The sequence below is a fragment of the Mustela putorius genome, unplaced genomic scaffold, assembly GCF_011764305.1.
Source record: "Mustela putorius furo isolate JIRA1106 unplaced genomic scaffold, ASM1176430v1.1 tig00003972_pilon_pilon_pilon, whole genome shotgun sequence".
NCBI classification, from domain to species: Eukaryota; Metazoa; Chordata; class Mammalia; order Carnivora; family Mustelidae; genus Mustela; species Mustela putorius.
The window spans coordinates 14838121-14861008 of NW_025422115.1; the positions used below are offsets into that span (position 1 = coordinate 14838121).

Genomic DNA, 22888 nt, shown 5'->3' on the forward strand with positions numbered 1-22888 from the left:
TCCCTTGAGACTTCCTCTTGACCCATGGATCATACAGAAATGCAGTAGTTTCCAAGCCTTTGGAGATTATCCTGTCATCTTATTATTACTGACTTCTAATTAAATCCACTATGGTCAGAGAACACACTCTGTATGACTTCAACTCTTTTAAAATTTCCTTGAGGTTTGTTTTATGGCCCAGAATATGGTCTATGTGGGGGAATGCTCCCTGGGCACTTGAAAACAATGTACGTTTTGCTGTTGTTGGGTGGAGTGTTCTAGACATGTCAATAATATCCTTTTGGTTGATGCTGTAAACACCTAAAGTTCTTTATTGTTGCTGATTTTCTGTCTACTGACTTTATTGATGACTAAGAATGTTGAATTCCCCAACTATAATTGTGGACTTGCTCATTGCTCCTTTCACTTATGTCAGTACTTGCTTCAAGTATTTTGAAGTTCTGTTGCTTGGTACACAAACATTTAGGATTGCCATATTTTCTTGGTAGCTGGACCCTATAATATAATGTCCCTCTTGGGTTTCCGACTATCTTTACTTCAAAATCTACTTTATGTTATATTAATATAGTCACTCCTTTCTCCTAATTAATGTTTGCATGATGTATTTTTATCCATCCTTTTGCTTTCAACCCACCAATATAATTTATTCGAACTGCATTTCTTGTTCAATCATGTTTTTTGAATTCACTCTGCCAAACTTCAGTATTTTAACTGTATTTAGATCACTTACATTTAGTACATTTATATTTAGTAATTATACATAATGTAATTATTGATAGATAATTAAGTAGGGTCGGCTTCATTCTTCCTGACTTCTTCTGGGTCACTTAAACATTTCTAGAATTCCACTGTGAATGATCTATAGCAATTTCAAGAGGATCTATTCACCCAGATGTGTTAGTTGTTGTTCTAGGTCTTACATTATGAGTTATCACAATCCATTGTTTTATCAATATTTTACCACTTGGATTTAAGTATATCAAGCTCCTCTTCATTTAGGTTCCCTGAATCCTCCCCTGCCCCCTTTATCATTGTCTTAAATATTTCCTCTACATACACCAAAAACCACATCAAAAAGCTGATTCTGAAAAATCAGCAGAGCAGGCCTGGATGCTCAGCTCTTGAGTATCCTCAGAAGCCCTGCTTCCAATTCCTGGGAATTTAGCCTGTAAAATGTTATCAACTGATAAGGTTGTTTTCTACTACTGGGACATTTAACCATGCTACAACTTGTATAGGCTGGATGTATAAATAGTAATTTATGGGGGCTCCTTTCCTTCTGGGAGTTCTGGAGTTTTTAGTAGCTGTGAACAGTCAAGGCAGGAAGCATGTGCCTATGTACCCAGCCCTAGTGAAAGCCTTGGATCTGAGCAATTGAGAGGGCTCCTATTCTCCAGGCAGAAAAACTGCATGAACCATGCAATTCCCATAAGGGACAATGTTGGTAGCCTGTCCCTGGTTCGACCACCATCTGATGTGTCTTTTTCCCTTACTGGTCCTGCTTTGCATCCTTCTGCAATAAGGACTACAGCTGTGAGTATAACTGACTGAGTCTGTGAGTCCTTCTGGACAATCAGAATGTATGGGTGGTCCTAGAACTCGAAAATAGAATGTATGGGACTAAACAATTACCAAACACAACAATGACCAGGTTGGAAGCTCCGCTAAGTGCCCATCCTGTGCCCAAGCCTACAACCCCACTTACAACCATAATCCCACTTGAAAGGGGGCATATTTTGATCAACAACTTACATATACTTTCCTCTTTCCTATTACTCCTTAAAGTACCACAATGTGTATTTAAATGCTAGGATTCAGGGTGAGGTTTTTGCTTGATAATAAATTGTAATGTTTAAAAAGAAAACCATGAGAAATATCAGTGATATCTGATGGCCTCAGGAGCTTGGGAAGGTGCTGGAGGAGGACCCTTAGCTTACCCCCATCTCATCTCCAAGATAGCATCTATCTCCAAGTCAGTAACATGGAGAGCGATCTGAATCCTGGAAGAACAAACTCCAGAGAAGAAGCTATATCTGAAATATTAGGAAGATCAGAAAGGCAGAGGGAGGCTGCCCACAAGAGGAGGGAGCTGTCTGTCCAAAGAGGGCAAAGAAATAGGACCTTGCACCAGGAAGCTCACATAGGGAGGACTAATTTCCGTAACTGTTGGCTTTAAAAACCAGAGGAGCTGCATCAAAATCAAAAGCAAGCCAACACCAGTCATATTATAGTTAAATTTGCAAAATATAGTGATAAAGAAAAAAAATCCTAAAAACAGCAAGACAAAGGAAGTCCCTAACTTACAAGGAAGACCCCATAAGGTTAGCAGCAAATCTCTTTGTAGAAATGTGGCAAACCAGAAGGGACTGACATGATAAATTCAATGTGCTGAGTGGGAAAAATCTGCAGCCAGGAATACTCTATCCAGCTAGGCTAGCATTCAGAATAGAAGGAGAAGAAAAAGTTTCCCAGAAAACAAAAACTGAAAGAGTTCATGACCACTAATCTAGCCCTGAAAGAAATATTAAGAGAGATTCTGTGAGTTCGGAAGGAAAGACAAAAAAGCAACAAAGACTAGAAAGGAACACTAGAAAGGAACAGAAAAAATCTCCAAAAACAATGACAAAACAAGTAAAAACAAGGTACTAAATACATAGCTATAAATAATTACTCTGAATATAAATGGACTAAATGTCCTCACCTCCGCTGAGGGATGTTTGAAGCCAGCCTGGCTATGGCCAGAACACTCAGCATTATCCTCCACTCACAGCAAGGTCTGTGACATGTGGCACAAAGAGACCTGGGAAGAGGAGTGGACACAGACAGGCTCTAGGGATAAAGGCCTCTTCCCTTTAACCTCTCTAAATCTAGCCCTCCCTGACTTCAAAAATTGATATCTTGACTCACCAACTGCCAGAAACCTAGGAAAAACATCTTGGGTCTTCCTTTTCTGTCACCCTCCATCTTCAGGTCATAAGCAAGTCCCATCAAGTCCACTTCCAAAATATCCCCTGAACCCATCTACTTCTCTTCACCTCTGTCAATGCCACTTAGTCCAAAGCACCACCTCCTGCTTGGACTAGGGTAACATCTCTCCACCAGCCATCATTCTCCATTTACCTCCTGATGCCCCATCCCCCCGGCCCTAAGTTGCCTACCATAAACCCCTACCCACCCCATCTCATGACAGAGCCTTGGCCCTCAGGGCCCCCTTCAGGATTGGTTCCTCCTCAGCATCCAGACCTTGCCAGAGCGAGACCTCTCAAAAAACCAGCTCTGTCACAACATCCTAGCATGTGGTACCAGATAAATGCAGAAAACAGGGATAGCATCAATTTCAGCTTGCAATTCCACATATCCTTGCAAAACAGGTGGCTTCTATTAATGCCAATGCTTGTTTCCCCTTCATCCCAAATATATCCTCTACTTAACCCTCTGGCTTGTCCCACTAAGACATCTATTCTTCTTGGCTGACAGGCTGAAAACTTTAAATGGACACATTAGTTTGTAAAGTGTTGTGAGGTTGTGATTAAGACAGAGCGGGCGGCTAAAGGGAGATGACATCACAAGCCTGGAGAAGTTGGAGGAGAGACGAAGACTGAGCCAAGGACCGGTCTCTTCAAAGACCTGTCGTAAGGGAAGACTGACATGTTGACACCCTCCTGAGAGCCACCACAAGAGACCTGAAGGTAGTCCTTTTATGTAATTATGTTAATAGGCTCATTTCTGCACCTTTGAGAATAACATGCAGAAAATACAGAGAAGATACTGCTCAAACCTCAGTCCCTCAGAGCTTCAGAGCAGAATGAGCAGCAGCTGCTCAGTGCTAAAGGCTCAGATGCTGCAGGGCCTAGTGTGTATAGCTGGGAAAGGGGGCGAGCCCCCGCTTCCCTACACAGCCCACAGGCTGGGCCGTGTAAAGACCGAGACCAAAACCAACACTGGAGTGAGCAGTTTAAAATCCTAGTGAGAACAGTACAAACAGAGTTCAGAAAAAGAAAACCTTTCTCAGCCTTAGCCCTCCCAGAGACAGCCACTGTTTAGCATTCCAATAATCTTTGCTCTGCATATATCTTTTTGTAATTAGGGTAATTCTATTTGGAGTATGATTTAAGTTAATAAAACACAGATCCCACAAGATGTCACAAGATTTACATAAGTATTTGTAATGAGTATATTGTATTCCACTGAACACTAAGATATTCTAATATTCTTGATGGTTAGTTAGGCTGCTTCCATATTTTTTATCACAATGTTGTATGACCACCCCCATAACAGACCTTACTTTATTTATACTTGTCTTACTCCTTAGTTGTCCAGCTTCCTACAAGTGAGAACATTTAAATATTTCTTCTTTTTAAAAAAAATTATTATTAATATATAATGTATTATTCGTTTCAGGGGGACATGTCTGTGATTCATCTTATCTAATAAACAGTGCTCACGGTAACACATACCCTACCCAATGTCCATCACCTGGTCACCCCATCCCTCCCACGCCCCTCCACTCCAGCAACCTCAGTTTGTTCCCTGAGATTAAGAATCTCTTACGGTTTGTCTCCAGAGCTCTCTGGTTTCTTCTTATTTCATTATTTTCCTCTCTTCCCATATAATCCTCTGCCTTGTTTCTCAAATTCTACATGGCAGTGAGATCATATGATAATTGTCTTTCTCGGATTCACTTATTTTGCTTAGCATAATACCATCTAGTTCCATCCACATCGCCATTGCAAATGACAAGATTTCATTTTTTTTTTAAAGATTTTATTTATTTATTTGACAGAGAGAGATCACAGGTAGGTAGAGAGGCTGGCAGAGAGAGAGAGAGAGAGAGAGGGAAGCAGGCTCCCCGCCGAGCAGAGAGCCCGATGCGGGACTCGATCCCAGGACCCTGAGATCATGACCTGAGCCGAAGGCAGCGGCTTAACCCACTGAGCCACCCAGACACCCCAAGATTTCATTTTTTGATGACAGCATAATATTCCACTGTATGTATATGTGTGTGAGTGTGTATGTATATATATACACATATATATACATATATACATATATATGTGTATACATACATATATGTGTGTATACATACATACACACTCACACACATACATACCGTGTCTTTGTTATCCATTTATCTGCTGATGGTCACTTGGGCTCTTTCCATAGTTTCGCTATTATGGACACTGCTGCTATAAAAACATTGGGGTAAGTACCCAGCAGTGCAATTGTCATAGGGTAGTTCTGTTTTCAACTCTTTGAGTAATCTCCATATTATTTTCCAGAGTGACTTTACCATCCTGTATTCCCATCAACAGTGTAGGAGGGCTCCCCTTTCTCTCCGTTCTTGCCAACATCTGTTGTTTCCTAATTTGTTAATTTTAGTCATTCTGCCTGGTGTGAGGTGGTATCTCACTGAGGTTTTGATTTGTACTTCCCTGATGCCAAGTGATGTTGAGCACTTTTTCATGTGTTGCTGGCCATTTGGATGTCTTCTTTGCCGAAATGTCTGTTCATGTCTTCTGCCCATTTCTTGACTGGATTATTTGTTTGTTAGGTGTTGAGTTTGATGATTTCTTTATAGATTTTTCCTTTATCTGCTATGCCATTTACAAATATCTTCTCTCATTCTCTCAGTTGTCTTTTGGTTTTGTTGACTGTTTCCTTTGCTGTGCAGAAGCTTTTTATCTTGATGAAGTCCCAATAGTTCATTTTTGCCCTTGCTTCCCTTGCCTTTGGTGATGTGTCTAGGAAGAAGTTGCTGCGGTTGAGGTTGAAAAGGTTGCTGCCTGTGTTCTCCTTTAAGATTTTGATGGATTCCTAACTCACATCAATTTTGAGGTTATTTTTGTGTATGGAGTAAGGAATGGTCCAGCTCCATTCTTCTGCATGTGGCTGTCCAATTTCCCCAACATCATTTGTTGAAGAGACCATCTTTTTTCCACTGGACATTCTTTCCTGCTTTCTCAAAGAATAGTTGACCACAGAGTTGAGGGTCCATTTCTGGATTTTCTAATCTGGGTTTTCTGATCTGTGTGTTTGTTTTTGTGCTGGTACCATACTGTCTTAATGACTACAGCTTTGTAATAGAACTTGAAGTCCGGAACTGTGATGCTACCAGCTTTGGTTTTCTTTTTCAACATTTCTCTGGCCATTTGAGGTCTTTCCTGGTTCTGTATAAATTTGGGGGCTATATGTTCCATTTCTGTGAAAAAAGTTGACGGTATTTTGATAGGGATTGCATTGAATTTGTATATTGCTCTAGGTAGCACAGGTATTTTCACAGTATTTGTTCTTCCAATCCATGAGCATGGAACGTTTTTCCATTTCTTTGGGTCTTCCTCAATAACTTTTAGGAGTATTCTATAGTTTTCTGAGTACAGGTTCTTGGTCTCTTTGGTTAGATTTGTTCCTAAGTATCTTGATGTTTTTGGTGCAAATGTAAATGGGATCAACTCCTTAATTTCTTTTTCTTCTGTCTCATTGTTGGTGTAGAGAAATGCAACTGATTTCTGGCATTGATTTTATATCCTGCCATTTTACTGAATCCTTGTATGAGTTCTAACAGTTTTGGGGTGGAGTCTTTGGGGTTTTCCACATGAAGTATCATATCATCTGGAAAGAGTGAGAGTTTGACTTCTTCTTTGCTGATTTGGATACCTTTTCTTTTTGTTGCCTTTAACTTCTAGTACTATGTTGAACAGCAGTGATGATGGTGTACAGTCTTGCTGAGTTCCTGACCTGAGGGGAAAAGCTCTCAGTTTTTACCCATTGAGAATGATATTCACTGTGGGTTGTTCATAAATAGTTTTTATGATATTGAGGTATGTACCCTCTATCCCTATACTATGAAGTTTTAATCAATAAAGAATGCTGTACTTTATCAAATGCTTTTTCCATATCTACTGAGAGTATCAAATGGTTCTTGTCCTTTCTTTTATTAATGCAGTGTATCACATTGATTGATTTGTGGATACTGAACCAACCTTGCAGACCAGGAATAAATCCCATTCGGCTGAGGTGAATAATCCTTTTAATGTACTGTTGGATCATATTGGTGAGTATTTTAGTGAGAATTTTTGCATCCATGTTCATCAGGGATATTGGTCTGTAATTCTCCTTTTTGGTGGGGTCTTTGTCTGGTTTTGGGATCAAGGTAATGCTGGCCTCATAAAATGAGTTTGGAAGTTTTCCTTCCATTTCTACATTTTGGAACAGTTTCAGGAGAATAGGTATTCATTCTTTTTTAAATGTTTGGTAGAATTCCCCTGGGAAGTCAACTGGCTCTGGGCTCCTGTTTGTCGGAAGACTTTTGATTATTGCTTCAATTTCCTTGCTGATTATGGGTTTGTTGAGGTTTTCAGTTTCTTCCTGATTCAGTTTTGGTAGTTTATACATCTCTAGGAATGCATTCATTTCTTCCGGATTGTCTAATTTCTTGGCATACAGTTGCTCATATGTTCTTATAATTGTTTGTATTTCTTCAGTGTTAGTTGTGATATCTCCTCTTTTACTCAATTTATTTATTTAGGTCCTTTCTCTTTTCTTTTTGGTAAGTCTGGCCAGGGGTTTATCAATCATATTAATTCTTTCAGCTCCTAGTTTTGTTTATCTGTTCTACTGTTTATTTCTATTTCATTGATTTTGACTCTGATCTTTATTATTCTTCTCCTGCTGGGTTTCAGCTTCATCGGCTGTTCTTTCTCTAGCTCCTTCAGGCATAGCGTTAGGTTGTGTATTTGAGACTTCTTTTGTTTCTTGAGAAAGGCTTGTATTGCTATATAATTCCCTCTTAGGACGGCCTTTGCTGCATCCCAAGATTTTGAACAGCTGTGTTTTCATTTTCATTAATTTTTAAATTCTCCTTTGATTTTCTGGTTGATCCATTCATTTTTTAGTAAGATGCCCTTCAAGATCCATGTATTTGAGTTCTTTCCAACTTTCCTCTTGTGATTAAGTTCTAGTTTCAAAGAACTGTGGTCTGAAAATATGCAGGGAATGATCCCAATCTTTTGGTACTAGTTGAGACCCGATTTGTGATCTTGTATGTTAATATTTTGGAGAATGTCCTATATGCACTCATGAACAATGTGTATTCTGCAGCTTTGGGATGGAAAGTTCTGGATATATCTGTGAAGTTTTTCCTGGTCCAGTGTGTCATTTAAAGCCCTTATTTTGGGGCGCATGGGTGGCTCAGTGGGTTAAAGCCTCTGCCTTTGGCTCAGGTCATGATCCCAGCGTCCTGGGATCGAGCCCCGCATCGGGCTCTCTGCTCTGCGGGGAGCCTGCTTCCCCCGCCCCCCTCTCTCTGCCTGCCTCTCTGCCTACTTGTGATCTCTGTCTGTCAAATAAAAAAAAAAATTAAAAAAAAATAATAAAGCCCTTATTTCCTTGTTGATCTTTTGGTTAGATAATCTGTCCATTTCAGTGAGAGGGTGTTAAAGTCCCCTACTATTATTGTATAATTGTTGATATGTTTCTTTGATTTTGTTATTAATTGGCTTATATAATTGGCTGCTCCCATGTAAGGGGCATAAATATTTACAACTGTTAGATACTCTTGTTGGACAGACCCTTTAAGTATATTATAGCATCCTTCCTCATCTCTTATTACAATGTTTGGCTTAAAATCTAATTTGTCTGATATAAGGATAGCCACCCCAGCTTTCTTTTGATGTCCATTAGCATGATAAACGGTTTTCACCCCCTCACATTAAATCTGGAGGTGTCTTTGGGTCTAAAATGAGTCAGCATAAAGATGGGTCTTTTTTTTTATTCAATCCAATACCCTGTGTCTTTTGACTGGGGCATTTTAGCCTATTTATACTCAGTGTAACTACTGAAACATAGGAATTTAGTGCCATTGTATTATCTGTAAGGTAACTGTTACCATGTATTTTCTCTATTCCTTTCTGGTCTATGTTACTTTTGAGCTCTGACTTTGCTTGGAGAACCCCTTTCAATATTTTTTGCAGGGTTGGTTTGATGACTGCAAATTCTCTTAGTTTTTGTTTGTCCTGGAAGCTTTCTATCTCTCCTTCTATCTTCAATGACAGCCTAGTTGGATAAAGTATTCTTGGCTGCATATTTTTCTTGTTTAGTACCCTGAGAACATTTAAATATTAGAAATATTTCAGGTGGTCCCCTAGAATCATACAGTCCCATGTGCACTCATTTTTCTTTAACTACTAGTGAGGCTAGATATCTATTTCTATTTCTTTTTTTTAAAGATTTTATTTATTTGTTTGACAGACAGAGATCACAGGTAGGCAGAGAGGCAGCCAGAGAGCGAGGAAGGGAAGCAGGCTCCCTGCTGAGCAGAAAGCCTGATGCGGGGCTCCATCCCAGGACCCTGGGACCATGACCTGAGCCAAAGGCAGAGGCTTTAACCCCCTGAGCCACGCAGGCGCCCCTCTATTCCTATTTTTTACTACATTTTTGGGAAATCCCAGCTCATTACTTGCTTCCTTTTTACTAGAGTGTTTATTTCTTATGAAAGTGTAAGAGTGTTTTAAACATTAACAATACTATTCTTTAATAATACTCTCAACTTGTTGCAAACCCAGCCACCCTCAGCCTGGACATTTGTCTCACCTTACTAGACAGATAGCAGGTGTTCTGTGCCTTTTGTCTGCTTGCCTATGCTTTCTGGATATCAATTCTCTTCTGCATGCTCCTTCTCACCTCATCCCTCCTTTCACAGCATCACACCTGGACAAGATATTCTGGTCCCTCTATCAAAGATGAGCCTCTGAGCCTATTACACACCCTTTCCTTGTTTGATATTTTTAAACCTTTAACTATGCTGACAACCTCACTTATTTTAGGGCCAGGAATGAGGCCAGGCCTAGCCTGATACCCAACACACGGTCAGAGGGCTGTCCCAACACTACATTCCTTTTTAGGAAGTTGCTAATGGAAGAAGACAACAACATTTCACACATAGCATGATATATTTAAATCATTACAACTCACCTAATTTAAACTAAACTTGAAAATATGCTTCATTATGTACTTAAAAAATCATAACACAAACACAAAAGAACCTACTTTGGATCCATGCAAATACTGGGGTTGTGCATTAGGCTGTTTATCTCTTTGAAATTCTTGAGAAAATGGTAATACTGTCCGAACAAATCTAAACAAAAAGGATAAAAATAAAAAAGAAAAGAAATTTAATGGTAGTTCTTTAAAATTCAGAACTTTTACATTACCCATCAGTTACATCTTCTCCCAGTTAACTAATCTAATCATCACATAGGAAAATTCTAAGAAATCAAATACCATGAGATATAAACACTCCCAAGTATAATACAAGTATCCAGAGTTCATCAAAAGAATGAGAACCCCGGGGTCCTTTCACCATGTATGCAGTCTCCAAACTCCGGGAGACGGTCTGGTTTATTGGCACCAGGGCCATTTCATGCCCAATGCAGTCCTTTAACAAGTGATAATGACCAAGTACTCAGGTCTTGTTGGCATCTGGCCACACCAGTGACCTCATGAATAGGAGTGGGAAGGCAGATACAGTCAGTCATGTCCAGTTACTCAAATCACTAGTTTTGAGGATTTAAAACTCAAAACAGGAAGTTTTGAGTTAACAGGAAGAATGAGCAACCTAAGTACTTATACCACACTCACAAAACCATGAGACTGTGGCTTAATAAAGGATTAGGAGACACTGAAAATCAAATGCTTGGATTCTAAAGCAAACCTGTCAAATTTGGCTGACTTTCAAATCACAAGGGTTCATTTAAACATATGAAACTTTTTTTTTTTTAAAGATTTTACTTATTCATTTGACAGAGAGAGCAAAAGCAGGGAGGAGGGGCAGAAGAAGTATGCTCCCCATGAAGCAAGGAGCCCGATGTGGGGCTTGATCCCAGAACCCCAGGATCACGACCTGAGTGGAAGGCAGATAGATACTTAGCTGACTGAGCCACCCTGGTGCCCCTAAAATATAAAACTTTTATAAGAAGCATCGTTAAGAAAAATATATGGATTTGCTAATTATTAAATTCAAAGAATCTAATTGACACATATTACACTTCAATAAATAAAGAGGGACCTAACTGGCAAAGTATCACCAGTGCATGAAATGAACATGAACATCTGAGGGGAGGCCAGTGGCCCGTAGCAACAGGTGTCTGGATTTTGTTGTTATCCTTTAAAGTGCTGAGTTATTTTGGGCAGGCTGTTAACTGATTTCAAGTCAGCTGGAACCTTTCATAATTAGGGTGGCACAGTAGTCAGCACCTGACGAATAGTACTAAGGCAGGGCCTCTGGCAATTCTGTCGAATGTGCAGGTACTCAGGGAGGTTTCCCCATTCTTGCTGGAAGGGCATCAAATGGCTCCTAACTCTATGTCAGCTCTGGGAATTATTTGGCTCACAGCTCCCAAAAAGTTGCTCTTTGACTATTCTTGTGGAGTTCCACCCAATGCACACACAGTTTAAGATTCAAGCAAAGACTAAAGGGCCTGTAACTCGGTCTCAGGAGCTATTTCACCATGTAGCTCTCTCCTCTCCCATACTGCAGATCTGCCATGCAAATCCCAGCTGCTCCAGCTTCCTCAGTTTTGAATCTGCCTCCTCCACCAAACAAGACTTCCAAGCTGTATTTGGGATATCCCCCTTCACAATGAGGCCCAGAAAGTGCTTCCACGCAGGAAGCAGGGAAATCAAAGGGTTCACCGCCTTTGTTTCCTTTCCCTCAAGGAAACGCAAAGTCTGAGAACAGTGGTTTCATAAATTTTGTCTAATTTTTCACTTGTTTAAGACAAAAGAGTAAATCCAAACACTGTTACTCCATTATTCCAAACAACTTATATATATATATATATATATATATATATATATATATATATATGCGCACATATATGTTCTCAATGTATAGACAAAAACACTGGAAACAAATATTGAATTCCAGTTAGTAGGCTTGTGTTTCATGGTAGGAAGGATCAGTAATTTTGAAACTATTTTCTGCATTTTCTAGAACTGAGCAAGCGAGTTAATATACCAAGAATAATGAAGCAGGACTCCCAGTGTAAAAGGGAGTTACAAAAATGGAAAGGGAGGGAGAAAACAAGAATAAGACCCCCCAGGGCTGAACTGGAACTGAAGATATCAGTGTGGATTCACAGATAAAATATGTAGACAGCTACAGAGAAGCCCTGCATACACATGCTTCATGGGTTTGTATCCCCAGAAAGATCATTTGGAGTCTTAACTACCAGTACCTCAGAATGTGATCTTATTCAGAAACAGGGACATTGCAGATGTAATTAGTTAAGATGAGGTCATACTGAGGTATAGCAGGCCCTTAATGAGTCAATATGACTCAGGTCCTTCTAAGAGGAGAGAGACACACAGGGAAAAACACCACATGTCTAAAGAGGCAGAGACTGGAATGATACAGCTACACACTAACGAAGGCCAAGAATTGCTGGCCACCACCTGAAGCTGGGAAGAGGCAAGAGAAGATTCTACCCAGAGTCTCGGAGGAAGCAGCACAGCCATGCTGACACACTGATTTTGGACATTTAGCCTCCAGTACTATGAGAAAAGAAATTTTTGTTGTTTGAAGCCCCATGGTTTATGATGATTTGTCAGAGAACCCTAATATGGTACATAGTCAGGAACTTCCTAGCTCTGAACATCAAAAGGGTCTAGAAACAATGATATCCCACTAACAATGATCATACCCAGGCTTACTTTTTAATATTAAGCCTAGTTCTAAAATATTCTCCACTAGAAGGAATTCTGTGGAAGTGACAAGTTGCAACGATAGGGCCTGAGAAGTACAAGATAAACATGGAACTTCTTGAGGTACAAGAAGTGCTTCAAAATGATGGGGATAGGGGGCGCCTGGGTGGCTCCATGGGTTAAAGCCTCTGCCTTCAGCTCCGGTCATAATCTCAGGGTCCTGGGATTGGGCCCCATATCGGGCTCTCTGCTCAGCGGGAAGCCTGCTTCCCCCTCTCTCTCTGCCTGCCTCTCTTCCTACTTGTGACCTCTGTCTGTAAACAAATAAATAAAATCTTTTTTAAAAAAATGATGGGGATAGCTAATAGGACACAGAAATGACAATGATTTTTAAGAAGCGGTCATAACACACACAGGCACACACACACACATACACATACATCCCTAGCATGTGCTCACAGGAAGCAGAAGCTAAGGGCACATGGAACAAACCTCAAATAGACAACTACCCAGTGCACAGAGGCCAAGACAGGGCTGTTCCAGGATTTGGACCGTTATCATGAGGCTGAATCACATGAAACTGCTGCTGTCAACCATGCCACTCACCTCACTGGCCACTGTGTTGTTCAACATAGTAGCAAAGCATAGGTTGGTGAGAGAGTGGCTAACTGATAGATCTTTATATACCCCAACATTCCAGAACGGATGAAAAACAGAGTCAGTGACTACTTCCCAACATCAGGTACAGAACCGGTAACTGCTGTCCACATGCACCTTGAGATCAAGCCCTGATTTACAAGCAAGTGCCCCAGATGGGAACTCCAGCCTGCTGTACAGTCTCCACATGGAAAGCTGTAAGACATGCCTAGGACTACACTTGTAAAAAGAGGAGACTGGAAGAGCCTGAATACATGGACATGAGAAATGATAGGGAACAGTGGAGGGGACAGCAACCTAGTGAGTAATGTAGAGGCTCTGAGATCATCCCATTTAGGAACCCTTTAGCAAAAACATCCATGAGGTGGTATGCTCACCGGTTGGTGGAGCCATTGTAGCAGTAGTTGGGCAGGAAGTCATAGTTGAGCTCCCAGAAGACATGGAGGGTGATTCTCCCATAGGGCGCGGACACATTGTGGTTGGCCTCCCGGAACATGGCGTCAAAGCTGTCCAGTGTCAGGTACTTGCTTAGCAGCTTGTGGGTCATGCGGTTGATTTCCAAAAGGCCATCCAACTCCTACAGGACCACAAAGACAGGGTGTGAGGACAGAAATGGGCCCAGCACAGTGGCCTTGATTCCTCGCATGGGCAGTGTCATGGCTGGGGGCAGAGCAGAATGGGCAGAAGACAGTGGGACACACGGAGGTGAGACTGGTGAGCGAGGCGAAGAATACACACAGTGGGGGTCTAGTAGCCTGCAGGAGCTTGCTTCTTACACCTAAATTCATTATGTCCTCTCCACTGCCTCTGAAACATACCTTTTTACTGTGGTCACACCCGGAGTCATCATTCTTTCTCCACTGACGTCACTTCTGCATTGCACCCCCACCAGCCTCCAACCACCCACAGGGTACAGACCATTGGGATATGTCCACCCCCACCCTTGCTGCAGCACTGAGTCCTCAGGCATTAGCCTGAGTCAGCCTAATGTGCCTGGAATTACTCAAAAGCACAGCTGTGTAGCAGAGTCAGCAAGCACATTCACAGATGGCCTTCCAAGCTTTCCGAGTTTGCTCATAAGCATGCCTAGGTCTGTACTATACATTCCAGCAGCCATGGGCCACAGATGGCAATGAGAATGTGGCTGGTCCAAATGGAGGTACACTGTGCATGTGAGTTACACACCAGATTTTAAAAATCAAGTATGAAGATAAAGAATGTAAGATATCCATGTCAATAATATTTTAATTCTGTGGAAGAATATGAGGAGCACAGCTCATCCTATGTTGGAGATGCTCGAACCTGAGTTTGTCGTGCCCACTGCTTACTGAAGCCTCTCTTGGTCTACCCAGAACTGCATCTCTAGAAATGAACAATCTTCCCTGAGTTCTTGCATCTTCACTACCATTTGCCTGCAGGCTTCATTCCTGGGAAATCTATTTGGCTTTGCATGAAATCCTTAATTCATACTTCCTTTCCTTGGCTTTCAGCAGGAATTGCTAAGGACAAAGCCCTGAGGACAAATTTTCTTTCTCTGATCACTCTGCTCAGATTATCTAGAGGATTTTTTCTTTTCCTTTAAAGTCTAATACTTTTACTGCAATATTCCTTAGTGTTGGCCACTTTGAGTCGGTTTTCCCAGGCACATGCCGTAAGCTTTTCATAGGTATTTTATAGCATGTCTTAATTTTGTTAATATATACATTTTTTTCATTCAAATTTTAGGTAGTTAACATACAGTGCAATATTGGCTTCTGGAATAGAATTCAGTGATTCATCACCAACATTCAACCCCCAGTGCTCATGCTAACAAGGGTCCTCTTTAATACCCAACACCTATCTAGCCCAACCCCACCCACCTCCCTCCATTAACCCTCAGTTTGTTCTCTATCATTGAGGCTCTTATGGTTTGTTTCCCTCTCTCCTTTTTTCTTTCCCCCTTTCCCATATGTTCATCTGTTTTCTGCTTTAAATTCCACATAGGACTGAGATCATATGGCATTTGTCTTTCTCTGAGTTACTTCACTTAGCATAATATACTCTAGCTCCATCCACATCGCTGTTAATGACATGATTTCCTATTTCTTTGATGGCTGAGTAATATTCCATTGTGTATACAGACCACATCTTCTGTATCCACATTCATCAGTCAATGGACATTTGAGCTCTCTCCATAGTTTGGCTATTGTTGATAATAGCACAAGTCTTAAATCCTATCAATGTTTTCTTGAAATACAATTTTTAATATTTATTCCATCCTGTTGCTTTGGTTTTTCTTTATAATATGTATGTTCCCTGTATGTATGTTAGATCTTCATTACTATTATATTATTTATTATGTACAATATAGAACATATTATATATATTATATATTATTATTATATCTTCTGTATCATTTTTTTCAAGTACTTTTTCTGTGTTCACTTCGTTTTGATTTTAAAAATTTTTCTTCATTCTCTTGCCATAGTTACATGTAACTTACTCAGGGTTCGGATTACTTGTTCTTTGAAGTCAATTTAGAATTGTGACTACTAAGAGCAGACACTAAAAAAGTGATTGGATAGGTCACGCTTGATCAGTGCATACCTTTTGAGTCTTATGCAAAAACTAAGGACAAAATTAAAATTAGCTCCAATCTTTGTAACTAGTTTTCTACAAATCTGCTGAACCGGACAAAAGGAAGAGCACTTACAACTATTGATGTCAAGTCTTCACTTTCAAATCGTCCAATAGCCAGTTCCAGAGACTTATACATGGCTGCTGAGACACGCTGAGTAATCAGGCGATTAAGGTCAATGGATCTTCCTAGGAGCTGGAAGATGGAAAGAGGAAAAAAAAAAAAAAAGCTAACAATAAAAACAAACAAAGGCACCTGGGTGGCTCAATTGGTTAAGTGTCTGCCTTTGGCTCAGGTCACAGTCCCAGAGTTCTGAGACTGAGTCCCATGTTGGGTTCCCTGCTCACAGGGAGTTTGCTCCTCTGTCCCTCTCCTTGCTCCTGCTCCCTCTCTCAAATAAATAAATAAAATTTTTTTTAAAAACCCAAGAAACAAAAAACGTATATATTCTCTCAGAATCCAATTCTAAGAGAAAGAGCAAACAAACAACATTCAAAATGTAAACATTTTAGATCAAATGACTTATACAGATGTCATGATCAAATAGCCTACCTTCCTGGTGCTGAAATTCTGCACGTCAAAACCATAAAGCACTTTTGTATTATCATCCTTTGCATTGAACTTACACTTATGTCATGGACAGAAACCCTAAGTTTCACCAAATACCCTGGAGACCTTGGGTTTGCAGTGAGGACACCTCATGCTGCTGTTCAGGACCATCTGCCAGCATGCAGCAGCTTGAGCTGGCGGAAACTCCACAGTGGTACAATGAGTAGGAGAAAATTATTCCTATTTCAGAGTCCTAACAAAGTATCTGTGCCTCAATATCATTTCAGTAACAAAAATATGGACAAAATCCTGGTGCAAATGTATCAAAATGTGAATGGTGATTATCTGCAGAATTAAATGGAATTTTCCCTACAGTTTTGTGTACTTTCCCAATTTATGACACATATACACACACACACACACATTTGTAAGGAAACAAAAAATAAGAACTGTATTTTTTATTCTTTGTGCTGGCCAAGAAAAAGCTCTTCTTCAACACGCAGCTGACAACTGTTTCTCACCTTCATTCTTTTTTAAAAAGTTCTAACTTTTGGACTCTTGGAGAGGACCCAAGCCCTCTGGGGCCATGCCTTCACCCTGGGAGCCAGAGCAGAGCAGGGTGCGGAGTGCTGCAAGCCTTCCCTTGGGTTTCAGGGTATCCAAAAGAAACTGTCTTTAAAATCTCCACACTTTATAAGGATGTATGTAGCTGCTGTCACAGAACATACTGACATCTAGTAAAACTCAGTCAGCTCTAAGAAAACCTCACCATTCCAATGCCAGCTCCACCCCCAACCATGACCCAGAAAGGTGACTCACCTGCACATGCCTCTGCTTAAGTAGGGTCTCATAGCGGTTAGATGGTGGGAGATGGATTGTTGCCCCCTGATTCTTGCATTCTGATCGTAAACGTTTATCAAGAAGCAAACTAGTATGGAAGAAGAGAAGACATTTCTCATATTCTGTGAATTTTAATGGAAATGTCAGAGCAAGTTATCCTAGATTTCATGTCCAAATCATAAACCATATACTCACCTTCCTGCCATAACCTTATAATATGCAAATATCTGGTCTGCCAGCTTATAAACAAATTGGTCAAAGCACAGATTCACCTGAAGAAAAATAAAGCATATATTAGAGTTTTACTTCCTAAAGATCAAACAAGACAACTTAAAAAAAAAAACCAAAAAACAAACCTTTTGATCCAGCAAATTCCATTTCTAGGTATTTAACCAGAAAGACTGAAAATACTAACTTGAAAAGATATATGCACCCCCATGTTTACAGCATCATTTACAATAGTCAAGACATGGAAACAGCCTAAGTGTCCACTGATGGATGAACACATACAGAATTGTCTCTCTCTTCATCTCCCCCCACCCACAGACACACACACAGGAATGCTCTTCAGTCATAAAAAAGGAAATCCTGCCATTTGCAACTGTATGGATGGACCCTGAGGACATTACATTCATTGAACTAAATCAGACAAAGACAAATACTGTATAATCTCAATTATATGTGGAATCTTAAAAACAAACAAACAAACAAACAAACAAAGAAATGAATGCATAGAGAACAGACTGGTGGTTCCAGAGGTAGAGATGAGCAAATTTCCAGTTAAAAAATGCATAAGTTTTGGGAATATAAAGTTAAAAGCAAAATTTTTGTTAAGGCAATTAACAAAGGCTCCTTTATTAGAAAAGAAAAACAGGAAACAACCTCATTGTCCAAAACAACAGATTAAATATATCACAGTGTGGCCAGGAGTGACCACTACGTGTAGCCACTGAAAACTGTATCAGAACATCTCTTACTAATGGAGAAAAATGCTCCCTGACTCTTAAAGGCAAAGGAATATGAAAAAGTCTCCCTTCATCATGTGTTCCCACCGGCTAATGTGCACTGGATTTGGGTTCTGCTCCTGCCACCAGACTGTGTATCCCAGGAACTGCATGTGGCCTCCCCTGGAACACAGCTGACTGCTCTGGGCACTGGGTCAGGAAGGAGACACAGGATGGATACAGCCTTGTGACTCCACCCCCAAAACTGAATTTTCCTTGCAAATGGAGTTAGCCTCTCTATGCAGAACTCTGATAAGGATACCACATGCTCAAAGGGAAACCAACCCCAGGACCTGCAGGTCTCTGCTATATGCCCACCCTACATGGCCCAGGAGCCTATGACATCTCCCTGAAGAAGCACTTTCTATATCTCTGTGAGGAGGCAGAGAAGGACATCTAGATGCACAATGCAATTTGTTGAGGTTAAATGCTCTTCAATCTTAAGGTACAAAATAAGATTTATCTCCTTAGCTGCAAAATAATTCCACTTGTAGGAATTCGTCCTCAAAAAATAATTGAACACAGCTAAAAAATTAGGTGCAAGAAAGTTCTTCAAAGCATTACTTACAATACACAAAAATAAAACGCTAAAATGAAAGAAATAAAATAGGGGTTGGCTTAAACTGTGTTCATAAAAGAAGACAGGTGAGGATACGGAGGTGCTTATGACATGTAGTCAAGTATTATGTTGTAAGACCCCAATAACACATGCATAGATGCAGAGAGAAAAATACAGATAGAAGGATTTACTCCAAAATGTTTTTTCAGAAGTTCATTCTATTGTTTAAATCTCCTTGTATTATAAAGAAAATTTGCTTCCTTTAATACTCAGAGAAAAGGGAAATTAAAGTTTGTTGAAAGTGCCTGCGCCTTCACCTCTGCCTCAATTTCGTCGTAGAGAAACTGCTTGTTGAACCTGGTGAGGGCATAGTGTGCGCTGTCATTGTACAGGTCCAAGGAGTAGAGGACGTACCTGCAGAGGGGGCAAATGGTCAGCCCAGCCTTCCACATAGGGCCCCTCAGCTCTCACATCCCACACTCCAGATGAAATTTAACATTCGTTGTTGACCTCTCATATGAGGAGAAACAATCTCTTACTTCGGACACCAAATGGGGTTCCTATCAAAGACCCTAATGGACCACGGCAGATGATCCCACAAATGGGATGCATTTACTTAGGCCATGCCCAGACCCCTGGAGGGTTCACAAGGGCCTCCTGTAATGGCATCTTCTCACTTAAGTATGTTTCAAAAACTTTCACCACAGAATACAGTATTTTTTATAATCACAAAAACAAGTTATTTGCTTATTTCTAAGAATAAAGTGTCGAACTTAATAAGAAAAACATATGAAGATCCTGGGTCCAGAGCTGACCACCATCATGTCCAGCATGGCCAAAAGCCCCTTTCCCCTACCTAGCCCCGTATCTGGACAAAAGGCAGCAGCCAGTAGTCTCCAGCAGTAAGGTCCTTCTGAGGGTACAAGACCACTTCACAGCAGGAAGGCTGTGTAAGGAGTGGGGCCAAGCTAAACTCCAAAAACACAACACAGAGCCATGCTAAGGCCTTTGTGTTAGATCTCCATGCTCCTCCTCCCGTCTCTGGTACTGCTGAATGGATGTTACGGCCACTGCAGAGAAAATAAAAGGCCATCCTCCTGGCCACATAAGAACTGACGTGCATGGGAAAAGACGAGGTGCTATACATTTGCTCTGTATGCTGAAGAACCTGCTGGGTCAGTTCCCAGTCTGTCCATAAGACATCTCCCTTTCCTATTACTTTATCTTCGTGGACCTTCTATCTTGAAAGTCTCCGACCCCCTACCCTGGCCTTGAGCCCTGACCTCAAAAGAACGCTTTCAATTAATACTTTCTCTCCCGAATTCATCTGTCTCAGAGGCTATGCCACATGACAGGCCAGGCCACCTCAACTCTTGCTGACAGGGTCTCACCTAACACGGTGGGACTTACTGATTCTTGCTGCCTAAGTTCTTGATTTTAGTCTAAAGCAAGAAGCCCGTTACCTCTATTAATCGCTGAAGTCTTACCCCAAGTATGACAACTTTAAATGAAGTGCTGAAAACAGCCCAGCCCCCTCCTCCATCTCCCAGCTCCCAAATGCCACGAAGGACCCTGGTCATCACAAAGAACTAAGACATGCCCAGAGGGTACTCACTCCATCATTGACGCCTCCTTGGTCTCCAGGATGTGGTCTGTCAGGATCCAGGGCATGGACATCTCAATGGGAAACTGGATCCTCCTGCCCATTGTCAGTTCCAGAAAGAACTCTCGGAACCACAACTGTGAAAGGTCACAGCACTGCTGGAGTGTTTCTTGAAGGATTCAAATGATACCATGTTAATCTTCTGCAAGTAGAAGGAAGTCGGCAGGACGATCTAGGACAGGGAGGGGCATGTGCAAGGTCCGGCTCCTTCAATCTCAGCCCTGAGCCATGCGGGAGTAGATGTGATAAGGGAGGGGTGACACAGCGTCTCACACTAGAGATGAGACAACCATGATGTGGCTGCAAGCAAAGCCACCCTAGACTGTGCACATTCTCGGTCAAAAAAAGAGCAGAGTCAGCATCTGGCCCCTGCTGGTCTGGCATGGACAACACCACCATCAATGGGAACTTGTCAACCCTGTGAGCTTCTCTGAGGGACTGGGAGGGGAGGAAAATGTCCTTCTTAAAAGGAGTAATAAAGACCACATTATTTTATTTCACTTAGGATAAAGATATAGTATTACACGCATATTCAGTACAAGTTTATCTAATGTAAAATAGAAACAAATGAAAAAAAAATGTGTCCATCATTTGACAAGTGAACAACAAAAGCTTTGGTCTTTACTCCAAACTTGCAGCACTCACAGCCAAGATAGAGGCTTCCTGCTCTGAGCGAGCTGCGGCATGCAGCACCAGAGGAAACATGGACTCCACAATGACAAAGGGTATCCACCCAGTGTCCTGCTCAATGTGACTGCCACCTTCCACATGTCACTACTCATGGGGACTGTTTCTGATATTTATCACTATTTTGTTCTCAAGCCAGGTGACAGATTACATTCACCTGTGCTTCTGACCTCATATGGGTTACAAAGACCACATTCAAGTCACAGAGCCAGCCACAGGCCCGTGGCCCTCATTCTTCTAAGGGCTACGCCACATGGAGGGGACCCCTGGCTGGCTGTGCATTTAAAGCGACAGGGGAGGGAATATCATGAAGGTTACAACACAGGTCACCGTCTGGGTGTGTGAGGGGACCACAGCAGGGGAAGGTCAGCAGAAGCATTCTAGACGGTGTTAGCAGTGTTAGAACATGCTGGGCCAGATGCTGGTCAGCAGTATCTCTTACCACTGAAATTTATCAAGTGAGTGTAGAAGAATGACTCTCGATGAAATTTTTCTATGTCCAATATGGTGGGCCCCTCAAGGCTACTTCTCAAGGTTTTCTTGGAACCACTTTTGTCTGCAATGAGGGACTCTAGCATGGTTCTCACCATGTAAAGCTGCATTATCCAAGGAAACATTTGTAGGGGGAGAAAATATACATGGTACATTAGTTACACCAAATTTAGATAAACCACAAGAGGAAGACTACTCCGCTATGCCCTGACCAGAGCCAGGGTGGGGTGGTAAGCCTACCACTATACCAGCCCCTAAAAGTGGGTCTGGGCACCCATCTAAGTGCCCAAGTTGGTGCTGCTTGGGAGAAAGAATTTGTAGCAGAGCAGTTCACCTCCGTGCCATAAACATCAACAAGAAAAACAAATGATGTCTTACCACCAAAGGTTAAAAGAGGCGGATAGGTGTAGGACTGCCTCAGAAACGCGTTTACCACATGCAAGAGTCTTTCCATGCCCAAAGACTTGAGCTGCCTCAGCAGCTCAGCAGAGCTCAAGGACTCCGCCATGGTGCGCACCAGGTAGAGCTAGACACGGACAGATGGGGGGGGAGAGGTGGGAGAGAGCCATTAGTCACAGGACACACACATCATGGGATGGGGAGACACACATGGGAACAGAGGGTGGGGAAGCTGCATGCACATTGGACAGACCCAGGACAAGCATCCTCCTTAACTGGGCCAAATGCCTTCCTCCCAGATATCTGAGAGGTTTCATATAAAGCCAACAATGTGCTTTGCTGGTAGTTCTCTGAAAGGCTGGCAGAAGAGATTATAAAAGCCCCCAACAGAAGAACAATGAGTAAGAAGTACTAAGCCCCAAAATGGGAAGAAAAAAGCAGAAGGACGTTTTAAATCAGGTGTGAGAGTCAGAAGAAAGCTGCTTTTGGGGGTCAGGGGGCTGAGCATGCCAGAAGAGAAAACAGCAGCGGTGGCTTAAGACCAGGGACACAAAAAAGCTACAATCTTAAATTTCTAAAAGTTTATCTTCAGAAACGATCATTTTTAGTCCCAACATAGAAAGTATAAGCATACATTTAAACACCCACGAGGAAACACAGCGTCAATATGGACACATGGACTTTCACCCACATTTTGGAAATGGGAGTTGATGCAGTCAAAT

The 22888-nt window shown here is 41.4% G+C and overlaps 1 protein-coding gene across 1 annotated transcript in view; it reads right to left on the reverse strand.

Moving 5' to 3' along the window:
- Window positions 1-22888, reverse strand: part of CYFIP1 (cytoplasmic FMR1 interacting protein 1) — a 126725-nt gene that overhangs the window by 24019 nt on the left and 79818 nt on the right. The window contains exons 16-23 of the mRNA XM_013059421.2: window positions 21718-21871; window positions 20541-20697; window positions 19243-19339; window positions 17558-17634; window positions 17342-17450; window positions 16049-16168; window positions 13734-13933; window positions 10045-10132 (exon numbers count right to left, since the gene is read on the reverse strand). Of these exons, the coding sequence (XP_012914875.1) occupies window positions 10045-10132; window positions 13734-13933; window positions 16049-16168; window positions 17342-17450; window positions 17558-17634; window positions 19243-19339; window positions 20541-20697; window positions 21718-21871 (1002 nt within the window). The remainder of the gene's footprint in view (window positions 1-10044; window positions 10133-13733; window positions 13934-16048; window positions 16169-17341; window positions 17451-17557; window positions 17635-19242; window positions 19340-20540; window positions 20698-21717; window positions 21872-22888) is intronic.